The 24,114-nt window shown below is 51.9% G+C and overlaps 12 protein-coding genes across 12 annotated transcripts; 4 read left to right on the top strand and 8 right to left on the bottom strand.

Moving 5' to 3' along the window:
• Positions 1 to 73: 73 nt before the first annotated feature.
• BKA58DRAFT_359107 (permease for cytosine/purines, uracil, thiamine, allantoin-domain-containing protein) lies at positions 74 to 1,835 on the bottom strand (the record flags this gene model as incomplete). The annotated part of the gene is made up of 2 exons (XM_046168727.1): positions 1,374 to 1,835; positions 74 to 1,338 (listed from the first exon to the last, which is right to left on the bottom strand). Exons 1-2 carry the CDS (start codon positions 1,669 to 1,671, stop codon positions 74 to 76), a joined length of 1,563 nt encoding a protein of 520 aa, XP_046026331.1. The 5' UTR covers positions 1,672 to 1,835.
• A 560-nt stretch (positions 1,836 to 2,395) lies between these two features.
• BKA58DRAFT_400945 (uncharacterized protein) lies at positions 2,396 to 4,328 on the bottom strand (the record flags this gene model as incomplete). The annotated part of the gene is made up of 2 exons (XM_046171631.1): positions 2,396 to 2,893; positions 2,940 to 4,328. The coding sequence occupies 2 exons, from the start codon at positions 4,326 to 4,328 to the stop codon at positions 2,396 to 2,398; spliced, it is 1,887 nt and encodes a 628-aa protein (XP_046026330.1).
• Positions 4,329 to 4,454: 126 nt separating this feature from the next.
• On the bottom strand, positions 4,455 to 5,954 carry BKA58DRAFT_382658 (actin family). The gene is made up of 2 exons (XM_046170119.1): positions 5,612 to 5,954; positions 4,455 to 5,557 (listed from the first exon to the last, which is right to left on the bottom strand). Exons 1-2 carry the CDS (start codon positions 5,936 to 5,938, stop codon positions 4,565 to 4,567), a joined length of 1,320 nt encoding a protein of 439 aa, XP_046026329.1. The 5' UTR covers positions 5,939 to 5,954; the 3' UTR covers positions 4,455 to 4,564.
• Positions 5,955 to 6,410: 456 nt separating this feature from the next.
• Positions 6,411 to 7,431, top strand: BKA58DRAFT_151583 (catalase). Its single transcript, XM_046164795.1, has one exon. It carries the CDS (start codon positions 6,576 to 6,578, stop codon positions 7,263 to 7,265), a length of 690 nt encoding a protein of 229 aa, XP_046026328.1. The 5' UTR covers positions 6,411 to 6,575; the 3' UTR covers positions 7,266 to 7,431.
• Positions 7,401 to 8,255, bottom strand: BKA58DRAFT_468476 (uncharacterized protein; the record flags this gene model as incomplete). The annotated part of the gene is made up of 3 exons (XM_046175110.1): positions 7,602 to 8,255; positions 7,475 to 7,554; positions 7,401 to 7,420 (listed from the first exon to the last, which is right to left on the bottom strand). Exons 1-3 carry the CDS (start codon positions 7,850 to 7,852, stop codon positions 7,401 to 7,403), a joined length of 351 nt encoding a protein of 116 aa, XP_046026327.1. The 5' UTR covers positions 7,853 to 8,255.
• A 414-nt stretch (positions 8,256 to 8,669) lies between these two features.
• BKA58DRAFT_456366 (uncharacterized protein) lies at positions 8,670 to 10,963 on the top strand (the record flags this gene model as incomplete). The annotated part of the gene is made up of 3 exons (XM_046174597.1): positions 8,670 to 8,685; positions 9,063 to 10,593; positions 10,732 to 10,963. The coding sequence occupies 3 exons, from the start codon at positions 8,670 to 8,672 to the stop codon at positions 10,961 to 10,963; spliced, it is 1,779 nt and encodes a 592-aa protein (XP_046026326.1).
• A 334-nt stretch (positions 10,964 to 11,297) lies between these two features.
• On the top strand, positions 11,298 to 11,755 carry BKA58DRAFT_151571 (uncharacterized protein; the record flags this gene model as incomplete). Its single annotated transcript, XM_046164794.1, has 2 exons — positions 11,298 to 11,397; positions 11,449 to 11,755. Coding segments are annotated over 2 exons (240 nt in total), but the record flags the coding sequence as incomplete, so codon positions are not given.
• Positions 11,756 to 12,256: 501 nt separating this feature from the next.
• Positions 12,257 to 12,918, bottom strand: BKA58DRAFT_468472 (uncharacterized protein; the record flags this gene model as incomplete). The annotated part of the gene is made up of 2 exons (XM_046175109.1): positions 12,257 to 12,658; positions 12,720 to 12,918. 2 exons carry the CDS (start codon positions 12,916 to 12,918, stop codon positions 12,324 to 12,326), a joined length of 534 nt encoding a protein of 177 aa, XP_046026324.1. The 3' UTR covers positions 12,257 to 12,323.
• Positions 12,919 to 13,399: 481 nt separating this feature from the next.
• Positions 13,400 to 16,986, bottom strand: BKA58DRAFT_456356 (uncharacterized protein; the record flags this gene model as incomplete). The annotated part of the gene is made up of 2 exons (XM_046174596.1): positions 13,400 to 14,001; positions 14,052 to 16,986. 2 exons carry the CDS (start codon positions 16,984 to 16,986, stop codon positions 13,706 to 13,708), a joined length of 3,231 nt encoding a protein of 1,076 aa, XP_046026323.1. The 3' UTR covers positions 13,400 to 13,705.
• A 2,170-nt stretch (positions 16,987 to 19,156) lies between these two features.
• Positions 19,157 to 20,744, top strand: BKA58DRAFT_456347 (uncharacterized protein; the record flags this gene model as incomplete). The annotated part of the gene is made up of 4 exons (XM_046174595.1): positions 19,157 to 19,362; positions 19,436 to 19,883; positions 19,935 to 20,283; positions 20,334 to 20,744. 4 exons carry the CDS (start codon positions 19,157 to 19,159, stop codon positions 20,615 to 20,617), a joined length of 1,287 nt encoding a protein of 428 aa, XP_046026322.1. The 3' UTR covers positions 20,618 to 20,744.
• Positions 20,745 to 21,431: 687 nt separating this feature from the next.
• On the bottom strand, positions 21,432 to 22,547 carry BKA58DRAFT_456345 (uncharacterized protein; the record flags this gene model as incomplete). The annotated part of the gene is made up of 1 exon (XM_046174594.1): positions 21,432 to 22,547. The coding sequence occupies exon 1, from the start codon at positions 22,470 to 22,472 to the stop codon at positions 21,432 to 21,434; it is 1,041 nt and encodes a 346-aa protein (XP_046026321.1). The 5' UTR covers positions 22,473 to 22,547.
• A 759-nt stretch (positions 22,548 to 23,306) lies between these two features.
• BKA58DRAFT_151486 (uncharacterized protein) lies at positions 23,307 to 23,982 on the bottom strand. The gene has a single exon (XM_046164792.1). It carries the CDS (start codon positions 23,809 to 23,811, stop codon positions 23,407 to 23,409), a length of 405 nt encoding a protein of 134 aa, XP_046026320.1. The 5' UTR covers positions 23,812 to 23,982; the 3' UTR covers positions 23,307 to 23,406.
• Between the last annotated feature and the right edge of the window lie 132 nt (positions 23,983 to 24,114).

Genomic DNA, 24,114 nt, shown 5'->3' with positions numbered 1-24,114 from the left:
TAGGTTCAAAACCTTTGTTGGCAGTGCCGTGTTTAAGCATTGAACAGCACTTCTACTTTCGCAGCCCAAGTTCCTACCTCCCAACAATCTTCTTCTCAAGATAGCGCGCAGGTATATACACCAGGGCGGTTACAACGAAAGTAAACTCATTCGCGACATCACCACCATCAGCTCCGATGAGGCCACCTAGCGGACCAACATACCATGTTTCGACCATGCCAAGAATCCACGCAACGATTCCAATGGCAAACGCGGTGCCAGCTGCGATACCCAGCGGCAGGCGACTCGGATCGTTCCACGCATCCAAATCGTAATTGTCGAAGCTCATACGGCGGAAGATGACGTGCTCGCTGCAGAGGATGACAAAGTACTGGGTAGTCCAGTAGCCGAGTAGACTAAGGAAGTTCTCCAGGTAGACACTTAGTTGCTCACGGCCACCAATAGCGAGACCAAGGATGGCGGCGAAACAGACGAGAATCCAGATGAAGCGGGGAACGCGTGCAAAAGGGCGGGAAAATTGCTGGCAAGAGATGGCGGCGCTGTAGATGGAAATGACGTTTACGTTGATGCCGGAAAGGACGAGAAGAGTGAGAATCAGTTTTGCGAAACCGCGTGGGTAAAGCATGGTTTGGATGAGGAAGCCCAGGCCGTCGTTGTCGTACACTTCTTGCCAGTCTGGTCGATTGTTCATGCCGAATGACACAACGCAGCCGGCCAGCATGCCGATGGAGGTAGGAATAGCGATACCGAAGGTGGTCATTAGGAAGACTTTCCAGCGGGAGACGTTAATCGGATAATGGACGTAGTAGTCGGATGCCATGGTCTGCCACGATGCAGAACTACCGTAGACGATAGCAATCAAGCTCAAGACTTGTCCACTGAGGTCCGCTCCCTTCAGCTTAGGCGTGTTGCTGTTGTCGGTGTACTTGCCCGTCTCGGCAAAGAAAATGATGAAGATAATGAAGAAGACGAACCACGCATAGCGTTCGTAAACCAGAATAGCTCGCAGACCGACGAAGGAGATAAGCGTAGCAACCACGGCTAGGATAACGATACCGACAATCAGCGAGATATGTCCATCCGCTACAGCAGTCAATGCCAAACCACCCGTGATACATGCCACAGATGCCCAGCCAATCTGCACAATAGTGTTAAGCGCAGCAATAACCTTGTTAGGCCACCACCCAAATGCATATCTCGACATGGAAATCTGCCTCAGCCCAGTCGGCGCACCGAAAGTGGCGGCGAACCCTGTCGCTGCGCCACCAAGGATAGACGCAAAGATGGTAATGACGATACTCTGGCGAAGCGCTGCAGAACACAAAACAATCAGTCGAGCTGTTGCAAGCGCGCGGGAAGCAGTATATTCTTACTCAATCCAAATTCATGCCCGAGGAACCCCGTCGCGAAACAGGACGTGTTCATTGTGCCCGACGCCCAGAGGAAGAACATGTTGAGTTGGTGGTGCCATGGCACGTGGCCCTTGTCTTCTGGCAGTTTGCGACTGATGGCTTCGGATTCAATGCCTAGTTTCGCGTCCAATCGCTCTTCGAACCGGCGTAGTTTGGCGAGGAGTCCTGTTTCGCGTGGGACGGCTGTTGCAGCGCCGACTCCTCTGCCGCTATCGGTCGAGAGGCTGGCTTCGTCCTGGGCTTTTTCCGCTGACAACATTGTGGGCAGGTACTCCTCAAACAGAAGGCGAAGTAACAATGACTAGAAAAGGTTTGTACAAGACCAACCCAGGGTCAAACCGGGCGACACATGATCAGTCTTTAGTAACTACCCCACCGCGCACACTCGGCTCCCAGCCGCGTCATGAAAAGCCGTTTCGACGCCGATGGCAGGGTGCGAAGAAAAAACGAGTTGCCGTATGCCGCCTAGCCTGTGTGCTTGCGAAGAACTAGTAGCTCCACTCTTATCTTTGACAAGCACTTCTGGGCAAAGCTTAGCCTGTCGGCAATCGTGGGTTATTCCTTCGGTAGGAAGGATGCGCGTGAGCCCTGCATATGGCTTGATGCTTATCAAGAGTTGGTACGTTAGGTGCGACTTCGGTCTGTGGCTGGCTAGCGGGATGGTTTCGAGCCGTTCACAGAGCGGCTGGATGATTTGCATTCTCGGAGCAGGCCGATGCGTAAGCACACTATCCTACAGGCCGTATGCGAAGCAGCATTCCGTCACGCGGTCATTTCGCAGTCCGTGAAACATCATTGCCATTTCCACGAATCAAGGCAGAGCGCATTCATTCGACGCTACAGCAGAAGGAAGCTTTCGACTATGCCAACCCTCCTAGTGTACATACTATACAATATATTGACCCATTCAGATCATGGTCGGGCATAAGTCATGCATCAGATGCAAATATATTCATGGTTCCACGAACTGTCCGCTACACCGCTTACGCGCGTGCTGATTGCAAGTTACCACTCTTCTTTAGCAAGAAATCGGCGGCCTTGCTGGTCAAGGGGTTGACAGTTCCACGCTCGGGTTGTGCATTCTTTGCTCCCTGCAATTTCTTCTGCTTTATCTGTCCAAGTCGAGCCGGTATTCCTGAGCCCAGACCGCGCTCCCATAGAGCATAGCTGATGACCTTGTCTTGGCCAGTCTTGCTGCGCTTCTCGATCTTGGTAGGCTTGACACGGCGCAATTCGACGTTGCCCAAATTGATCAAATCACCCAGGTCGGCCCTCCTCTTGGCGGCGGCATCAGATGTGGCCTGCTGCTTCGCTCGCTCCCGTGACTTCTGCCCTTCTATGTGCATAGCGCTGAAGAGACTGGTAGGCTGGGGTTTGGCGGACTCTAATAGATGATTGTATAGATCGCCTAGGGTGTTCGCGGAAGAGAGGTGTGGGTCGGAGATGCGGCAGCCGGTAAGTTGGTAAAGACGTTTGTAAAGCTACAGAAGTCAGCAAAGGTAAGGTAAAGAATGTCGATACACGTACAGCGAACTTGACGTTGATGTCAGTTAGGGGAACGTGCCGCCATTTCGTCTCTTCGGTCTTGATAGTAGACGAATTTCTGCTGCTCTGCTGGACTGAGTTCTTCAGAGCCGCCAAGTCACCCGCCAAACGCTGCGCTCTCTCTTCGAGGATAGCATGTCGCGACTCGCTCGCTGCTGCCGGAGCGATCTGGTTGACGGGCTCCGGGTCGGCTGCATGGCCAACAGGCTTGGTTTGGGGTGCATCTTGAGCACTTTGAGGTGGCGTAGTTTCTTGAACGACCACTTCCTCAACAACTGCCTCCTGGACAGGCGCTTCAACTGGCTTGGCGCGAGGGACGGGGCGGTTCGACATAAAGTCAAATGGCTTGTTCTCGCCATCCATCTTGACCACTGCCGCCCTCTTGTGTGCTGGTGTGTCAGGATCCATGGTCTGTACTTGCTCCTGTGCAAGGCCGGCATCCCCAAGATCCTCAACGAACTCTTCAACGAGCAGCTCGTCCGATTCCGCGGGCTCAGCCTCCCAAGAGGGTGCCGTTTGCATCGCCTCCAGTAGATTATCCAAACTCTTGTGCTGGGGGAAGGCAAGAGCAAGCTCACCGCTTTCTGTCTTGACTAGCTTGATGTCCTTGACCCAGCGTGGCCGATCATAAACACCTCGGTTGGCAAACTTGGATAAGTCCATATCTAAACCAGCCTGCTTCAGGGCATAGATCTCGGCGACAGCTTGTGTGAAACGGGCACGCATATCGGTAACTCGGGAAGCTTTGGCATGGAGACCAAAGTTATAGTCGGTATATGGGCGCTTGGTCTTCTCATGTACAGTTTGTGCCATAAGCAGGTTCTCGTCCTTCAGAGTATATGGAGTGCCCGTGAGCTCTTCGATCTCATCAGCCATGCCCAGTGTCAGTGGCGTGTACGTCCGTAGCGTGAGTTTCTCGAATTCGTTGGCCATGTCCTTTTCGACCTTTTCCCGTAGCCATTCCTCGCCACCGACCCGATGAAGGCCGTGTACATACTTTGCAGGCTTGTATTGGGGGAGAGCTGAGTCTTCTTCGTCAAGGACCTCTTCGTACTCGCCCTGGTCTTCAGGCGCTATGCGAACCGGTGACGTAGGATCATATGGGTCGACGTGTGCACCAATAGGCTCCGAGTCGCCAAGCAGACGCTTCTGCCATCTTCGCACGAACTGCTGATGTTTTCTCTTGTCCTGTTTTCCCGGTAGCAAGAAGGCCTGGGATGCGGTTGTGGAGAAGGCGGCGGATGCGGTGCGGAGATGTGTGCAGGGCGACGAGGCGGGGCGGCAGGGCAATGGCGAAACTCGTTGCCGTATGCAAGCGGAGAGAGGATGTGAGGGATCAATTGCCCGCGAGGGGCGCGGTATTCGGCGCATTGGGTTCGAGATGCGGGTGATGCACGTCTACTGGAAATTCCTTCGACATGTCGACGAACACGCCAAGCCGCCGAGCATGAGCCAATCACCGCCCTAGCAGCCCCGAGCACTTGGGAAGCGCGCATGGTCTTGGAGCATACATTGTCTGATCTCTGCCTGCATTTTCACTTTAAATCCAGAGATATCTGGAACTGGTGTGAAGACTGATACAGTCGTGGAAGTGTGTATTATGTATATCATGAAAACCTCTTTACTAGCCACGTAGAGCCCCTCTCATCGTACTCGGCTTTGGACACAAGCAGCTCCTTCAACAACTCGGGCTGGCTAGCCATGTTTGCTCCTCCTAGCCATGTGTGCTTGATCGGGTCGTCTGCCCTCGCCACATTCAGCGTGTACTCCGCTGGTACCAAAGCCCTCAACTCCGTCTGTAAACGTTCCATGAAGCCAGCAATCAGCGAGTTCCCGCCTACCACCACAACGTTCGCCAATAGGCCAATTTTCAGGGCTTCCGGCAGTGCACTCAGCGACTCCATAACGGCGCCAGGTATTCCAGCTTCCTGAATGCCAATATCGGAAGGGTTGAAGAGCAACTCGGGCACGGCGAAGCGCTCGTTCCCTAGAGGCAGCAAATCTTCTCTTGGTCCCTGCAACGGTTGTAGTCCTCGACGCATGCGTGATTTTGCAGGGTCGTGGGGTCGCGCATGCCCGTGTATCGCATTCTCGTAGTCCGGCAGCACATAGTCGACCACTATGCTCGAATCCAGTTCTCGTTTATCTCCCAGCCGTCCTTTCCAAGTGCGCACCAGATCCTTGGCGAATTGCTGTGATGACGGCACGACATACGAAACAGCTTCTTTGATTTCGTTGAGCAGGTATGTCTCCTCCATCATGTTGTAATGCCGCAGCGAAGAGAGCTCCTTCAGATAGTTTGTAAGCAGCTTCCCTCCTACTGTGAGCCGCCGCACAGCCGATTGTATGAGCTTGCCGTTGTAGAGAGGCAGCACGGTCGTGTCTGAGTACGAGGTATCGATGATGAGGAGGCATTCTTGCGGCAGCGATGCCAACGAGGACGCAGTGGGAGGGTTGTAGGCATTCAGTGTTGCGCCTACGCATCGGTAGTAGGCCGCGAATTCAAACTGCTCGAAGATTATTTCGTCACAGTTTTTCTGAAGCTCTTTTGGACAATTTGGCTTCTCCGTCAAGACTAGGTTCGTGCCTTTGGGGTCACACTATGTTCTGTCAGTCAATATGTCCTTCATGAGCTTGCGACTGCGCATACCCACCCTCAACCCCTCCCCCACGGCGTCGCCCATGAACTCGTGCTCCCATATCGCCTTCTCTGCCTCCCAGTTGACAATGAAGCCCTTCTCCACTGGGCGGCGGAATGCCAATTCTCCGAAGTCTTTACACGAATCGAGCTCGGCGCCGATGTAGGTGCGCTTGTCGCGTGTGCTGCGCGCGATGCAGTTCGGAATCACGCTGCAGTCGTCGTATGTGGGCTCAGACGCTGGGGAGACGAGACCGGCTCTGATCGAATATGCGCCATTGTCGAGGACGAGCGTCTTGTTGGGCGCTGCAGCCGCTGACTTCCTAGACCCTTTGGGTGCCATCGTTGGTGTTTGTTGGTTTGCGCCGACGGAACGATTCGCGACTCACGATCCGCGACTCCCGATTTCCAACCGACGCCTGTTCACGTGCGGCCACCAACCTTTGCCATTCAGACATCAACTTCTTTTCCCAAACACAATGAACGTTTCATATCGTGTCAGAAATTAAGGGACAAAACCAACGTTCTAATGGGGTTTCTTCACACCTGTCGCAAAACACATGAGATGACATCACACAACGCTTCCATTCACCGACCAAAAGATTTCAAGAACGAGATCATAGACTGTACCCCGGACAACAGGACCTAGCAAGCCCGTCATGGCAGATTCAGAATGGCTGGTTCAGCCACCAGCACATGACTACCCCTATGTGAGTGATCCGACTAATATAAGCAGGTTGGAAGTGCGGAGTATGCATGCCCCGCGATGTACGCCTATCACTGTCCGTGGTGTCCTTCACACTGCCCCCAGGGTGTTAGTTCAGAGACAACAAGGCTGTCGCTGGCTTTCTCTAGGCTCTGAGGCCTGTGTCCGACTAGTCTATGACGTCAACCTCCCTTTGTCAACCAGGCACACGAGTCCACGAACAAAGTGCAGACAATCTTCAAACTTAGATCCCTAACATTCAGATCTCTTCGCAATGGACGACTGGCAGGACGCCGCCTTCTCGACACGGCATATGCACAACCGCACTGGTCGCAGTGGGAAGTCCAAACATACGAGCGCGTTCGACGTACACAAAACATTCGCAAGCTATTCAGTCAAATGTCCGGCATGGCAAAAGGCCTTGGGCGCAACAGGGGATGCGCAACGAGAACAAGATGCATCGCTGGAGCTGTACCGCTTGACCGAAGGCGGCGAGGGTGTTGTGGGCCAACTATCTTTACCGGGCCTGTTACAAGTGTCAGTCATCTTAGCTGGCAGTCGTGACAGTCTTCGACGAACGATTGCAGAAATAGAACCAGATGAGCCAAACGAAGAGGAAGATAATGACGATGACGAAGAAGAGAGCGACAATACCGAGCCTGAGTCTCCCGAGAGGAGTCGCTTTGAAACATTCGAAAAGAACAGCTTCCGTTCACCAAAGTTTTGGTTCCGATGGAGCGGCTGCCCTACAGACTCCAGCCACAATACGTCCAAGGCGCCCGAACATAACGAGACAGAGCTTGGGTACATTGTCTTCTCTGGAAACGACTGCCGCAAGTTCAAAGGCACAATCAACTGCACAAGTCTAAAATGGAAGAATGTAGCCATCACCGGTCATAAGCTCGTGGCACGATCATCATCCGATGCACAAGTCACTTGGGGAAAAGCGGGAGTCTTGGTATAGGAGGCTACTATTGACTGATAGCTAGCAACTGGGTTATCCACCAAATATCAGCAAACGCATCGCGAAGGTGGTCGCGAAACCGATTGAGCGAGAAGCAATCCGTATCCCTACAACCTCCTTCCACAGGACCAGGTATCAGCAATAGCTGATCGACGCTATTTCGAGTTAGTAAATTGTTCCTGTAGAATATCGACCACAGATTCGCATACCACTCCAGTCGACATACTTCCCAAAAGCCAATGCGACCCATCGACCATTACCAACACCCCCAGAGACCTTGGCCCAGCCCCTTCATCATGTCAGCGCCGAATATCTTTCCATCTCATTCAAACTTACTTGTCACCATTCACTGTAGTCGTACCATCCCTGGTGTAGCAGCTCAACTTGATCTTGGTACCTTTGGGGTATTGACCCGGAGCTGAGCAACTCGTCTTCGGGCACGTTCGGTAGCGCAGTCCGTCGACAATGACCGTCGCGTCAACGATGGCGCGCTTCTCTATCTCCGCAGGGGCACGGCGAGCGATGGTGGGCTCTTGAGCCAAGGCGGCCGAGGAGAGAAGAGCGAGGACAATGGCTGTGAGCTTCATGATGTGTTGATTCTGATGGCTGGTTGGAGAAGGCGCGGTGAAGTTTGGGTTGGAAGATAGACAGATGGACGACTGCGAACGGCTCTTTATACCCCATTTTGCGATCCTTTCCCCTCTTTCATATCGACGTGCTCTCGCATCCCTCGTGTTCTCTGATTGCGCGATGCAAGAATCATCGTGGGGTCCGCACCTTGTCCTTCACTCTCTATTCTTTTCATCCACGATAGATGCGATCTTGCCAACCCAGTCCAATAAGAATTCCACTACGCAACAAGGTTCTTAAGCCTGCTGCTTCAATTTTCGCTTTTCTCGCATCGCCTGATATATATAGGTGGTACATGTTGCCTTTACCTGCATGGCGGTTCAGCTTTAATTTCGTTCCTCGTATTGATCTGATTTGGCCCCGAACACAAACTCTGGGTACCAGAACGCACTCATGTCGTTTCGCACGAACTATTCATAGTTTCGTTTCCACACGAGTATTCTGTTTAATCGTAAGTCTTCATTAGTGTTGAATGTGGGGATCACCAATAACGTAATTCCAGGCAGCCATACGACTTTTTTCAATATCTTCATCCTTCACCCTCGTCTCAACCTGATATCCGGACTAGAGACGGAAGACACGTTATACGCATAAGAGGCTTTGTTCATTTAGGAGTCTAGACCAAACTCGCTCTATTCGACCTTGCCAAGTAAATCCTAGCTGGCTACCTTGACGCCCTTTTCTAGACCACTTGATTAAGGCGCACCCAGATGTGTCATTCAAAAGACCTCCCAACGACATAATGACACCAGAGACAACTTTTAGGCCGTAGAGATGTCATTACGTCAACGTAAACTCAAAGTCACTAGTCTTGGACGTAGCTAACTCAGGGCCGCTTTACCTGTCCGCGCAGACTCATCCAGTGGATGCTTTAAGAGTGGAAAATTGGGCATACAATCTCTTAATGCGGTAGCAGACCGGTTGGATAGCGGCCTATCTGTCTGAAAGGGCGTCAAGACCGACACTTCCGTTTGTTTGTTGTGCTGCCTAGTCACGTGTAGGATTCAGCCTGGACCATCAAGTGACAACTTGAACGCGCGCCATAACCTCTGTTTCTCTCCTCTCAACCTCTCTTATCATTCCCTTGACGGAAGCTCACCTTGTAGACCTCAACCTCGCTGTACTTCGTTGTCATGACACAGTACCAAACTAACACGGTTCAGTCAGGTTCGCTGCGACGTCGGCTCCTCAAGGACATTGCGGAGATTGAACAAGATCCATATCCCAACATCCGCATTCACTTCCAGGAAAACGACATAACAAGAGCGTGTCTTGTTCTTACTCCGGAAGGACAGAAGCCGCTTCACCTCAAGATCCGCTTCACCGGCCGATATCCGCTAGTGGCGCCCAATGTCACGATTCAAAGCGCAATCATCCACCCAAATGTCTTCAGCGACTATGTCTGCGCCACCATGCTGAACACCGATGAAGGCTGGACGCCAGCGTATACCCTCAAGGGTATCGCTATTCAGCTGCTGAGCTTCTTCTCTAGTGATTCGCTGGAGCAAGACCATGGTAATGACACTGTTGATCTGGCTTGGTATCGGCGGCAAGCCGCTCAAACGTTGGGAGAAGATGGCTTCAAGTGCTCTCTGTGTGGGTTTGGAGAAGACTCGTCACCAGTACCCGCTGGTGAAATGGAGGTCGACTCACCTGCACCAATTGTTGTCGCCTCACCGCCGAGCCAGCATCAAGGAAGCCCCTCGGGGTTTTTCAGGCTACCAGATGAGATTCTTCTTGAGATTCTCAGCAATTCCAAGACCGTTGACGTCTTGGCCTTCGCCGACGCCATTTCCTTCATCAAGAACACGATCAACTCCTACGACTTCATCCGCATTCGCGAGTTGCAATGCTTTTGTCTCAAAGAATCGTTCCTCAACGCCAAGCTTGGTATTGGTATCGCTGTGACAGGCGGTAACCGGCCGGTCTTCCGAACAGAGTTTGATCTGTTGAGTCACGAGGCGTTCTACAAGCACCGCATCCGACGCAGCGTTCAGGGTGTTAAATTCGACATCTGGCTACCTCTACCTCTGAGCCGACGCCACTGGAATCAAGTTAGAGAGCATATGATGGATAGCACACAGTATATCCACAGGATTGCGAACGTGGCGAGCCCTGAAGCTTGCTATGTGGATATCTTGTATCATACTATGAACACCGTTGTCGTTCAGTTCTCATCAGATGCGGAGAGCTACAGCGGTCCTGACGCACGCAGCACCTTGAGTCACGCGTCAGAGAAGGCCGTCGACGCGTACTTCGGTCTCTTCCACCTACTGCTATGCCTCGCGACCGAACACTCTCACATCACTGACTGCGCCAACAATACGATCAGGCGCTTCATGGCCGGTCCGCGCAACAAGGCAAACTTCCCCGACCTCGGTCACGTTCTCATAGCGGCTCTCATCTGCGACGACGGCCTTACCGAGGACCTGACGTATGGTATTATCGAAGAAGCCATTATTCGCAACGTCGTCTGGATGCTTGATGAGAAGGGCACTGGTATGGCCGAGCTGGCATACCTGGAGCCTTCCAAGGTCTCTGAATACCGTACTAGCAAGACATATGCTGCCTCTCCCACCTCATACCGCCTTATGATGTTCCTGAAGATGTTCAGCTCAGCAGCTCGTCCACCCGGTAAAACTCTGGTCGAGCTCCGCGACTCATTGTTTGACGCTCATGGTGCTCCTCCGCCAGGTACGTCAACGCGCATGGCCGAGGAAATTCGCGAGATCCAGCAGTTCGACGCCTTTCCGCAGTTCTTGGCTAAGATGGGTCTCAAAGATTTGCCATCTCAGCCTCAGTTCACTTCGTTCCTGCGTCGCACCATAACCGATAGTGTTAACGCTGGCTACTCAATCATGCCGTTGAGCCAGAGCCGGCTTTACCTCTTGCGACAAGAAGAGGAACGTTACGTGGAGAAGTCTGAAGATTTGTGCATTTCGCGGGATGATCAGTGGTGGTACGAGAACAACAGTTTCAGAAACCCGTCTTTCTTTCCACATCGCGGCGGAAGAGGTGGCGGTAGATGGGATCGAGGCACGCGTGGTGGCAGGGGCCGTCGGCACTAGGTAGAGGTTTCATGTATCCTTCCCATTTGTGAAGCACGGTAATCCTAGCGCAAGGGTTCGGCAGCTTCACGTTCGATGTAAACACCCAGGTAGTACCTTGCAGTACGATAGCTTGTCTAAGCTCTTACTGTCCGTAGAATAAGCACTTCTACAGCATCTCCCTGCGCTCTTGTGACGTTGCCTCTTATGATATAGCTGAGCAACGGGTAAACGGCCAGACTAGCACCCTGCAGCATCTAGACTCCAGCCAAGTAGTTGAATGTGGGGAAAGGCGCAATAACGTCATGTCGCATGCTGTACCACAGGGCAGGTGTTGGAACACCGCACCTTAAGGTCGGGTCATCTCTTCTTCCTCTTCTACATCTCTACAAAGTCAGCATTCACAACGACTCCATCCTCACCTGAACTTCTCTTCACATATCACAATATGTCTGGTACGCTTTCAATGTCGAGTGATCTATGCTCCAGTAGCTAACCGCTTCCAGACCAGCTCGACGACAAGTTCATGAACTCCGGTGGCGGTGGTAGCGCACCACCTCCCAAAGCATCGGGCGACAAGGGCGATTCATCAAAGAAAGACGGGGACAAGAAAGACGGCGGCAAAGGCGAGGAGAAGAAAGGTTGAGAGGCATTTGGGATGAGGTGGCTAGTAGCGGGGTTGGAGCTCGTCGATCAGGGACGCCTCGGTTGACGCGTCGGAACGCGCGATGGAATGCGCGAAGAGCACAAGCACGTAATCACGAGAATTAAACAGCTTGATCGAAGGCAATGACTGAAGATTGATGCCAAGTGTGTCGCAGATTAATGATGCAGGAAGCTCGGTAACGACTTCCGAGTCGTCATCTTGACGTTTACGCAACCCCACGTTCTCATGACGTCTACAAACTGTTCAAAAGACCATCAGTACGCCCAAATCTCCTGCTAAAAGCCCAGTGTACCATAAACTCAAAGCAACAGTCCCAGAAAAATCACCATGCCGAGTATGTCTCCCGCACACTCCACGTCATTCCTCTTCGCTAACACCTTGGTTCAAGACCAGGTCAACGACCCCTCAAAGAACAGCAAAGACACCTTCGGCGTACAAAAGTCTGCCAAGACGCCCCAGAAAGCCGCACAAGACCAGGAAGACTACGAGGCGCAGAAAGAACATTCGAACAGTGGCAGCAACACGCACTCGGGGACAGGCATGGAGTACGTTGATCGGAAGAATATCAAGGGAGATGAGAAACAAAGGAGAGAGGGGGACTGAGTATCGTATCATTCTATAACGTAAATTGAATCCAGATTTTTCCCACGTCTCGACAAGACTAGCATTCAACTTGATGCCCTTCTCGCGCACTCTTCACCGCCCACTAAACAACTACCGATCAACAGCTGCCGGCATTGGAATGCCGATAAGCTCAACCAACATGACCAAGACCATGAGGGCAAATTTGACAAGGAAAAGGAAAACAAGAAGACAGACAATCGTCAAGAGAATCATGCCAACGACTAGGAAGAATGCTCCCGCCTTCTCCGCTCGCGTGGACTGCGATACAACTTCCTCCTTCGGTTCAACCCAGATGCACTCGCTCCCTCCATTGGAATAACGGACATCTACCCATTTGACTCGACTAACAGCGGGTGTTATGATGTCGACACCCTCTTGTAGATAGTGATGCGTAGCTGACTTCGGCTCTTCGGGCTCCATCAAGGCTTAAATGTCAGGATATGAAGTCAGCGGGTGTATCCTAGGCAATTTCTAACGGGATAATACGCATCCAGGATCGTAGGTAAAGACTTTGTTGTGACTCTCCATCAGAAATCGTGACGGGAGCAGGTGCGGCGAATGGAGTGGGTATGGTGATGGTCAAATTCGTTGTATGGTTCGCACTGCTCGGTGCGAGGCCTTCTTCTGCGGGGCTCATCTCGATGAGACCATCTGTTTCTTCTTGACCAGGTATCGTGTGCGTCATTGTTGTGATATTGCTCTGAAGATTTCTGATGCAATGCAATGGGAGAGAGAAGGTATTGGGCTCATCCGGGAAGACGCAGCGGTGCGGCCATCTTATGTTCCCTCTTCTGACTAAGATCTTAGTGCGATGCGATACCTTGGTTAAATCTATCTTATCCACTTCGTCCTATGGTACTGCGGTCACGCGACGCAGACGAGCTACTCATAATTTTCCAAAACACATATGTACCCGTACCCGTCTCATCGGGTCCTCTCGAATGAGAAGCGTCGTCAACACTAGAGCTTGGGCTTATCCGGCAGTGCAAAACAGAGCTTTTCAGATGTGCAGTGATGTCCGGGTAGCGAGACAAGTGAGTGTGGAGAGGCTGGGAAGTAAGTCTGGTTCTGCCCGCGATAAACAATTCTCCTAAGATAATAGGCGTCGCGACGGAATCTTATGCGCGTGTGCCTGTTGCTTTGAACAGCTCCAAAAGACATTGCAGACCAAATTTCATGCATTGTGTGAGCCTACAAATACGTACTTGGTGTATCAGTCCGACGATAGAAAAGAAGCACATAGTCTGCAAGTGTCCTGATGCAATGTCGTGTTGGAGACAAACATCAAAAGCTCCATATGCTTACGCTATCCAGTCCAAATATCGACACGGCATCTGAAATTGGAACATACGGCTGGCATCCATCTATGTAATTACAGTCTTGCCCACATGTCCACAATACAATTCTCAATTTGGTACGAGCTACTCCTGAATACCCACACGCTTTTACCATTAGCCTTGAGGACAGAACGCTCAATCAAATCCCTTCCAACCACACTTGAAATGACGCTGCCATCCAGTGAACCCTTTATACATAGGTTGCCAATCTTGCGCGTTGAGATCCTGGCACCACATGTCTTTAGGAACCAGAGGAGGGTTCTGTTTGTTGTTCTTGCAAGCTTCCTCGCAAGTCTGCAGCCTCCACGGCTCACTCTCAATGCAATTTTCTGTTGTCATGAAAGGCCTGCATTCGATGCCCGACATGATATCGCAGCCGGTGACCTTCTTGCGGATCTGAAAATTGACTTTGGCCATATCACCATTGTGTGCTAGGTAAAGTTAGCGCATGTCAAAGAAGGCGATGGAAGAGTTTACTTACGTTCATAAATGGTCACGTCAACTCCAAAAGGCATTGAATCACCATAGGGACGATTAACGCTCTGGATGTATTCAGTGATCTCCGAGTCCTTATTGTGACCGCGTGTGAGGTGCGTACCCGCATGGAAGCCATTGGGATCGTACAGGTCCCATGCAAACTCCGCATAGTCGTCGTACAAGAACTGAGCAATGTCCACTGTCCAGTGGCCGTTCCTGTCCATAGGTGTATGGCTAGGAGCTGGCGCTGCCGAAGTGGTGGACGACGAAGAATTGCTAGACGACGCCTTGGAAGAGCTTTTTGAGGTTGATGAACCCATGCTAGAGAACGTCCACGTGTTTGATGGCTCATCGGGATTGTTGTTTCCCTCATCATCATCCAAAGAGAGCGGTGCTCGGGTACATGCTGGAGCGTCGGAGGTCAGCGTGTTGGTATTAGTCTCCGTTGTCGTGGTGTCGTAGCCTTTAGTCGGCCCGCAGACGGTCCTTGTGGCATCGACCAGCGGCATACAGGCAGATGTAATCATCGTGGATGATGTACCGCCGCCGATGAAGCGTAAGCTAGAAGGCATGGACGAAACATCAAAACCCTCCGTGCATACGACGAAGCGATCAGTGATGGTGGTTCGCATGTTGTTGTCGCATTCTTCTGGGTCTGGTCGGTCCGCCGGTTTAGTTGGCGCAGGGCCAGGCTTCGGCCCACAACCACCCGGAACGGTACAACCTGGGAGGCTACAAAGTTGTGGTGGGCATGGATCACACCCTTTTGGACCTGGACAGTATCCGTCGACACCTATGATACCCGTAGGCCGCGGGCCGTTATGACAACCGAAGAAGATGCAGGTGTCACAGCCGAAGATACCACATGGAATGTTGAGCGAGATATTGTCGCCGTCAGGGCAGCCAGGGCCGAATCCCAGGCCCATCCACCCGCATTTACACCCGAAAAGCTTACATGCTGGGTTCGTAGGTTTTGGAAACGACGTTGGCTTTGGTGGCTTGACTGTTGGATCGTCATTGTCACTGTCGCTAGGACTGTCGCTGTCATGATCCTTGTCACACTTGTGTGGGACACAAAGGCAAAAAGGCCGCTTGAAGAGCAAGAATGATGCGAGTCTCTGCCCGGCGCATGCAGCGACACAGTTTTCCTCTTTGCAACCGGGGTCGCTGTCCGAGTGAGAGTCTGGATCGCTTGGGTGGCCATGATCCTTACCACCGCCGTCAACCGGGCCAAACCACCATGGATGACACCACCAGTAATTGGCTGGGTCAAGACATTCGTGCGGTGGATCGTCATCGGGAGGGCGAGGAAATACCCAGCCCGTACAATACTTTAGGCACCAGCTGAGAGAACGACACAACTCGGGACAGCCTACGGAGGTAGGCATCGGGCTGGGAGGTGTAGTGCTGCTCCCAATCACGATCGGAGCGGGAAGGGAGCCACTTGAGGTACTGCTTCCCGAAACACCAGGAGGGATGATGATGATGCCATTCGAGGTGCTGCTGCCAGAAACTCCAGTGGGGATAATGACAGAGCCACTCGAGGTACTGAATGCCGAGATACTAGGAGGAATAATGACGGAGCCACTTGGAGTACGGCTTCTCGAGACACCAGGAGGGACGATGATGGAGCCACTTGGGGCACTGCTTCCCGAAACACCAGGAGGGATGATGATGATGCCATTCGAGGTGCTACTACCAGAAATACCAGTGGGGATGATGATGATGCCTTCTGCAGTAGTGCTGCCCTGGACCGAAGTCAATCTAGTGCTTGAGATCGCGCTTCCAGACGATTGTGCAGCCGAACTGCCTTGAGCACTTGACTGAGCCACGGAAGATGAGCCAGAAGGCGCGACGAATGATCCAGACGCAGACACAGAAGTACCAGGTAATGCCGATGACCATGTAGTTGAAGTGCTACCGGCTTGGCTGCTCCATACACTCGTTGGCGTTACAGATCCCGCGAAAGAGCTCCACGCTCCAGAAGATGGGGCGGCTGATGGTCCAACGACCGAGCTTGTCGGGGCGCCGGAAGATGGTACAGTAGAACTTCCCTGAATCGATGATGCAGTGGGGGGCAGGACAATAACACTTGAGCTAGCTTGAGAGGATGCTTGACTGCTCGAAGCTGCGGAAGACGACGGGGCAGGAGGCGGCACGGAGGACGCCCACTGAGAAGATGAAGACGCAGCTTGGGAGGACTGTTGACTGCTCCAAGCTACGGAAGACGACGGGGCAGGAGGCGACACGGATGACGCCCGTTGAGAAGATGAAGAACCAGCTTGGGACGAAGGCTGGCTGCTCCACACAGTAGAGGATGGCGGAACAGGTGCTTGTACTGAGGATGGAGGCGCAGACGCTTGCACCGAAGATGCTGATTGAGACGAGACGGCTTGAGACGAGGGCAGACTGCTCCATACCACTGAAGATGGAGTTGCGGAACCCTGCATTGAAGACACGATCGATGGGGGTGGGACAGCAACTGCAGAAGACGGGCTCGCAGAGCCTTGCACTGAAGACACAATGGACGGTGGCGGGAGAGCGACTGCAGAGGATGTAGACGGTTGGGGAGTACCTTGTACCGAAGACACAATTGTAGGCGGCGGTATAGCGACTACGGAAGACGGAGGCGGGCGGGGAGAGCCCTGCACCGAAGACACAATGTATGGAGGCGGGACAGCAACCACGCTGGAGGCGACCGAGGGGATATAGACGTTCGTCGAAGGTGGGACCACGGTGCCTTGTACAGATGTCGTAACCGAGATCGGGTCGGTAGGAATTCCGTATTGTCGGGGAATCAGGATGGACGAGGGATCCGCCGCATCCTGAATTCCAGCCTGTCCGCTGCTCACCGTAGAAGCGACCGTAGAGGATGGAGAGTTGCCGGCGTAGCCACCGGTAGCGGCCAGCCCTAGGAGAGTAAAGACCGAAAAGCGCATCGTCGGAAGCTGCAGTCGTCGTCCGCAACTGCTTCGATTTTGGAGAGAGCGGAAGAGGGTTGAGGAAGCGAATGGAAGGCGCGGTGGAGGGGAAGCTGTAAGAGGCCGGTGAGCGCGAGCTGATATAGAACGGAAGAGCTTAGCACAAGCGCGCTAGCCGAGTGGTGAGGGTCTCAAGATTAGGGCCCGTGAGGAAGGCGCGACAGGGTGAGGGGCAAGTCCGCGTACGCAACGGCGTGGCCATCATAGTAAGTGAAAGAGTGCGCGGCTGTACACCGCTCGGCCTAGCGGAGGTGCCGAATGAATTGGAGCGCAAATCTTGCTCTTCATCCTTGCCACCTAGAGCAGGCCGTGACAAGAGCCTCGAGGTCATTTCTCCGAGCTTGTGGTTATTGAACCCAGTCCCTATTGTCACTGCCCTTGCTCTAGGAAGTGATACCAGGTTGTACTCTTAGCAGGGTTGTTGCATCCACTTCTCTTCCTGATCCTTTTACTTACACATCAGTTGTAGGTATATACTGGTTTCCAATCGCACGGAAGAGCTGTTGACGATATAGCTGCGAGTAAACATGACCATCACTCTGAGTAGGGATTCTAGTAGGACTCGATTCACTCGACATTCGAGGTTAATACGCTGCGGCTCACATCGATGATTCTAGCAAGCATAAGACGCATGTTTCAAGCATTCTCATTATCGAAACAGACCAATCTGAATAGTCGCAACGCAAACCTGGCTGCCACTCAATGGACTGACGTTGCAAGTGTATCAATCGTGAAAAGCGAGGACAGCGTCAGAGCCTAAGTTATTGGGGGTGGTGAAACAAAATATGAACGAATGTAACGAGATCGTATCTAATGCCTACGTAAAACCTGAGCTCGAGAGGAACTTAAGTCCAATTGCAGCACACGGGCGAACGTGGATGTTTTCCGAAGGAAGCAAATGGATGCGACGCTGCAACCCGTACAGGTCTAAACGAGCTGAGAGAATACTTGGGGCGATACGCAGAGCGCTGATTGAGACGGGAAGATAAGTTGCGTTGATGATCGGACGTTTGCTGGTGACAACGGCAATGATAGGATGGATGAGGAGACGGGCCACGCGACGAGCGTAGAGACGCGACCGCGATGCCCCACTCTCCGTAACGCGCTAGACACACGTCAGGAACCCCGCCGTCTTGCGGTCTATCAAGTCATCCACGATGGAACATGTCGACATGCTACTACACAACATATCTGCTCTAAATTTATTACCTGTAATTTCATCTCGCCATACTCCACACTAAATATGCGCGCCACCAGCTAAGCCCGCCTGATGCTACAGCTTCCTTATGCGCTCCACGATCTGTCCTTCGCGTCCCTCATGTTCTACACGACTCCTCGATTCACCGTACAAGCCATCTATCACATCCCACGATAGGTTCGAATCGGTATCTTATTAGTCTGCTATACGGTTCGGTCCGCAGGAATATCCCTGAGGGATGCAATCATGGGAACGACTCGGCTAGAGGCAGCAGTGTGCTTGATAACGTCGCGCTACATCCTGCCTATTACAAAGCTTGTGGACATTCATTGCCTTTCCTGTCCAGAAGGGGGTTGTGCATGAACCCAAGTACACACCTACTCCTAGGTCTTGCACCAAAGCCTGTCCTCTAGCCATATGAAGAGGCGTTTAGGTAGCCGGATAGGGGATAGCCACCGTGAGCATTCGTTGGATCGAAGACGTTGAGGACTCATGGGCTTCGATAGCCCTCCGAATAGACCATGACATACCTCATCTTCTTGCTCAATCGTCGGCAGAACCTTCTTTGTGGCATGAGTACTCCGAAGGAGATGACTGGCTGAATGAGGTAAGTAGCAACTAGTGATATGGGATTCTGTACTTCTCAGAAAGATCGTTTCATAGGGCTCTCGATATCATAGATTTCCGGTATGTGGCGTCTTCGTTTCCGAATGCTTTGCGGCTATAGTCTCACATCACCTTGATCGCATTTAGCAAGTTGAAATCAATGTCAATCATACATAAAGCGTGATTCATGGCTCTGGGCCAGAAGCTGATAGCTTAAGAAGCGTCCCTGCGCATCACACAATCCGGGGTCAAGCATGCCTCATCAGTGGTTGCACTTTCCTTTCCGAGACCTTCGTCATAGGAGACACGCGCGCGGATCGGGAAATGGAAGAATCGCTCCTTCACCTACGAAGTCACTGTAGCAGCCTCCAATATCCGCTAACATTGCGCCTTACCTCTTGTACTACGCTGTTCGCTTTGCTGTCGTTTCCTGTATCTGTTGCTTCGTTCAGTTTCCCTTGCAGCGATCAGCGACATGACATTCGTCGTCGCCCTTGCCATCGCGGTTGCCATACACACAGTTATCGGAGGTATCGAGACTCCGCTGGCTGCTGCACCCATCTCAGACCGGAACATCACCCGCTTATCTTCAAATTCGATCAGCCGTGAACCCAACGAACTATACCCCACGGTGGCCTTCTGGGACGATGACTATGCCGCGGAGGAGGATTGGAATAAGAATGCAGCCAAAGGAGGCGCCCTGATTTGTGGTCTCGAAGGCTCTGATCAGACCGCAGGCCGTCAGATGAAAGATACTCGCGAACCCCCATCTGCTGCAAGGCCTTACAATAGTGATCTCAAGACAGAGCTCCAGGACTGGTACTGGCGAGAAACTAGGTCATCGTCGTTCAGCTGCAGCTTTTCTGAGCACTGGCATTTCTCATATGCGATGCGCTCACTTGGTCTCGACGGACGCCCGACTTCAGCAGGAGGAGACAATCAGTGCTACAGGGTCGAGCATTGGGATTCAGAGAAAAGAGACGATAAGGGCAACCAGATTCCGGCTATCAATCAGTGGTACAGCGCCGCAGGTAACAGTAAGCAATACAGAGTGAGTTTAGGCTTGCGTATAATCAGTAATTGGATGCTGACGGCGTAACAGGCAACAAAGGCGCATTTTGAATTCGGAATCAACTCCAAAGGAGGCGCTATCTATGCTCTCTTCCTTGAGAGCCCTCAAGCATCCGCCAAAACCATGTGGGGTGGTGGTACGAAGGAGCCGAACAAAGATGACCTACCGCAACTTCGCGCTTTCTCAGACATCATCTGGGGATTTTGGGTTCGTAACAACCCGAACATCAAAAACATTCGCTATTTCTTCATGATAGCCATCTCCAACGAGGTGACTAATCAAATCATCGCTTCTTGTCTACGCGACCGAAACACCGAACTAAGCGAATGGCCGGGAACCCACTTCTCTACCACCACGGATCATGGCCATGCGTTATTAGGCAAGTCACTTCCAATTCCGATGACATGTACCAAGACTAACCCAAACCAGGATCTCGAAATGGTGCTGTATTCGCTTACTTTCTCATGCAGCACAAACTTCAGCTTGGTCAAAAGACTATAAGCAAAATCACCATATTTAGGCCAGAAACAGACGACGACGTCAGCCTTGTCGACGCTTCTCTGTGTTTTCACGTGGTGGATGGTTCGCAGCCACCATCTGACGATGCTCGTGTGGAACGGACTGATAGCCTAAGAGCTCGACTTGTGCAAGAAGCAGATGCAAAAGATTCATCAACCAACAGCTTGGTAAGGACTCACGAAATCCATATGTAGCCAACCATTGGCGGGTGTTTCAGGTATGAGGATGGTGTAGGCAGACACACAAGCACAAACTTGCTGCACGGATGCAGTGTACTGTTTCCAAGCTTCTACGGCTGATCACTTGTAGCACATGCCGAGCATTATATTGATTCTGTTCAATTTATTCCCTTCTCATTGATGGTAGACACTGATCTATGATGAACTCGCCATTCATCCTACTCAGATTGCGTGCATAAATGCGGGTAATTTCTCACAACGGTCATTGCGCAGCAGGAACCTCTTTTGGCGATTACCGCGAGTAAAGGTCTGGCAAATTTAGATCACAATCTATACGTTAGGAGCGAAAGGCGTATATTGGCCTTCTTCGTTGTGGACTGATAGGGGTGTGAGATCGTCTTATCGTCATCATCGAATTAGGCAAGGTGTACCCATGGTCTGCGATTGAGCTGGCCATCTCTCATTTTGGATCAGCATTCATGTTCAAACACTCAAGTTTTGATCCGAACGACATCACTAATTACTTTAATATGCAACCCAAATGGCCTTACTTTTGCACCCACGTATAAGGCCGTGAGCGTATGCTGCCCCCAGACATTACGGACCTGCGTCAATCCGTTCATTCCACACTCTCTTGCGACACACCCTAAAGCTACAAAGTGCAGTCGCAACAACCTGCGCGAAACAAGATCGGGCATCAATCTGGGTCGAAGGAAGCCGCGTACTGCGTTTCGTTGGGACCGACACCTTCAATGCTTCTTACCGGATGCGCTCATAGCAGAGTCCACAGCTCGCTGGGACTCTCGCGACCTGATGTTGTTGACCATGATTACTTGGCGTATGGTGGAGGCTGTGAGTCAGTGCTATCATGGATAGCCAGACGAAGGTCGGTAGGACCACTGAGGGACGGCGATGACAGCAGATGCGCCTGAAGATGCGCATTGAATCTCTCGTAAACGGATTCCAGGTGTGTAAGGTCCGTCGGCCGTGCTGTTTCCCCGTCTGGCGACCCGCTAGCCCTTCTTGAAAATAAGCGTCCCCAGAACCCTGGTCTCCGCTCTGTGAGCGCCTTCCATTCAATGTCCTCCGGATCCTGACATTTGCCAAAGTCGACGTATCTGGAGACGCTTACGACATAGGTTGATTTCGGAAACCTCGACTCGTCTGCGCAATTTCCGTTGAACAGCCTTCGCCGAGTTATTTCGATGACCACTTCGGTAGGGCAGGCGGTGCACCGCAAGGCTTTATCAACATAGCCATCTTTGAGGTTCTCAGGATCATGGTACGTATAGAAGCGAGAGACGGCGTTTCTTACACCACAAGCCATAGAATATGTGGTGAGGACTGGATCTAGGTGTGGACACAAGGAGTATGAAGTTGCAAATACTACGGCACTGGGGTCTACATCCTCGACTTCCGGAATACCACTGACCCATCTCTTTCTCAAAAGCAAATGACCATCACAGGGTAACGCATGGATGTCACTGCCCCACCGTCCTTTTCCCTGTTGATGAAAGCCTTTAGGGCGTAGGAGATCCTGTCCATACCGAGGGGAGTGCCGGAACCCGCGCATCGTCTCGTGGACGGTTTCCCAGTCCAACCCGTCGAACTTCGTTGTGTGCCGTTTGCATATCGTCCTAGTCCCGTACTTGAAGGCGGCTGGAGCGTTTTGACCCCAAATATCTCGACTACCAGGTGATTTGCGCCTATGGTACGAGCCGCAATGATAACATACGATGTGCTCTGGATAATGCTTATCGAAACACAGGATCGAAAACCTCGCTCGCTCAGACTCATTCCCTTCTTTCTTGATTAGTGCGAAAGGGTTCTTGATGGAGCGAACCAATGTATTCGAGTGGTGGCTCGTCATCGCGAACGCCGCCAACGATGACAACGGCAGATGGTCGAGAACTCTTCTGAAAACCTGAGGAGGTAGATCGTGAAGGCATTTTTGATCCATGCTCTTCGAGGATCGTGGTGTTTTCATGGTTTTCGTAGGTGTATCGAGGTTCAGTCGTGGCTCGGTTGTAGCACGAATAGGGTGTTCTAGCCAAAAGACACTTGAAGATACTTCGAGTATATTGCGCAAGTATTGAACGACTAGCTACAATGTCATATCCATGGTTCATCGTTAGCGTCTGCCTCGCTTGGACCATCAAGTCACCACATGGTCAAGTAAGATTGGCTATAGCGCACATTTGATTGGGCTTGCATCTTGTGAGTATCACAATTATCTCTCCGGGAACCAAGGTTGCTTGGTCCTCCGTATTTACAACCACACGCATTCCACTAAACAGAAATGAGGAGACAGGGATAGCAAAAACGTCGCTGGCTTTCTAAAATTTTGAGAAATCTCGCGGACAGGGACTCGGCTACCAAATACAGGTAGCTCGCGTCTATATCTAACCACAACGATTAGGTGTTCTTGAATGAAACTTCCAGGAAGATGCGGACATCGTCAACTTAGTCTGGGCTGTTTTGACTATATGGTATGTGAATCAGCTCTTGCGACAGCTTTGGAAAACAACACGCTGGGTGGGCAACACACTCTTTCCGAACTGAGACCGCACTCGCGGCAAAACTTCCCACCAAGAGGCGGATAAGCTTCCCACTTGAATGCCATTTCAAAGAGCCGTATATGCTCATAATTGTGCTCATATTCGATGCCGACGATCAATTCCACGGGGCCGTCATCATTGCAATCCTGAGTTGCTCGACCGATGAGATCGCATCGGCAGAATAGGTCATAGGTCTCGCAAGCTGCTTGTGCTCTGACCGCCCGTCTGAATGCTTCAACATTATCATCAAGCGGAGGAGATAACACTACCCAGGCAGCGCGCTTGGAGGGCAATGTTAAACGTCGCAGGATGAAGCAACGCAAAGCACTTGGGCGGGTGACCGAGAGTTCGAATCAGGTCTTCCGTGACAGGTGCGAAAGCATTGCGGAACATGGATATAGTATCTGCGTCTGGGTATATGTCGTTCGTGTCCTGCGGGCCAAAACAACGCGCGGCGGCTTCTAAGTACTGCACGTAGCCAGGGCTGGGCTTGCAGGTGTACACCTCGATAAGACCCGATGAGTTTACTCTGGAGGCTGTTATAGACGTCGGGTGCATCGTGATGCCAAAAGGGCCTTCTTGTGAGATAAGGTTGGCTGTGCATGCTTGCACGCATGCGAACAAGACAAAGGTTCTGATTTTCGATAACATCTTTGCGGATTTGTGGTAATCAACGGTCTCCTCGGGTTCTTCCCTAGTCACCTACATGACTTCTCCTTAACCACGCCGCAAGCGTTGGCAGAAGCGACTACGCCGCATGCTTCCCAAAGACCAGAATGAATGACAAGCACTACTCTATGAACTGGAGAAGAGGATTAATGTAACAGAAACGAACTTTGGTGTGACCGCAATGCAGGCCCTGATAATGCAAATGTCACGTGACTCGTACAACCTTCGCTATCGATGTAGAAGTAAGAGTGAAACGATACATGAAGAGAGCTCCCTAGGTGGACA

This window comes from Alternaria rosae (genome assembly GCF_020736505.1).
Source record: "Alternaria rosae strain MPI-PUGE-AT-0040 chromosome Unknown BKA58scaffold_4, whole genome shotgun sequence".
Taxonomy (NCBI): Eukaryota; Fungi; Ascomycota; class Dothideomycetes; order Pleosporales; family Pleosporaceae; genus Alternaria; species Alternaria rosae.
This window is presented reverse-complemented; position numbering and strand designations above follow the sequence as displayed.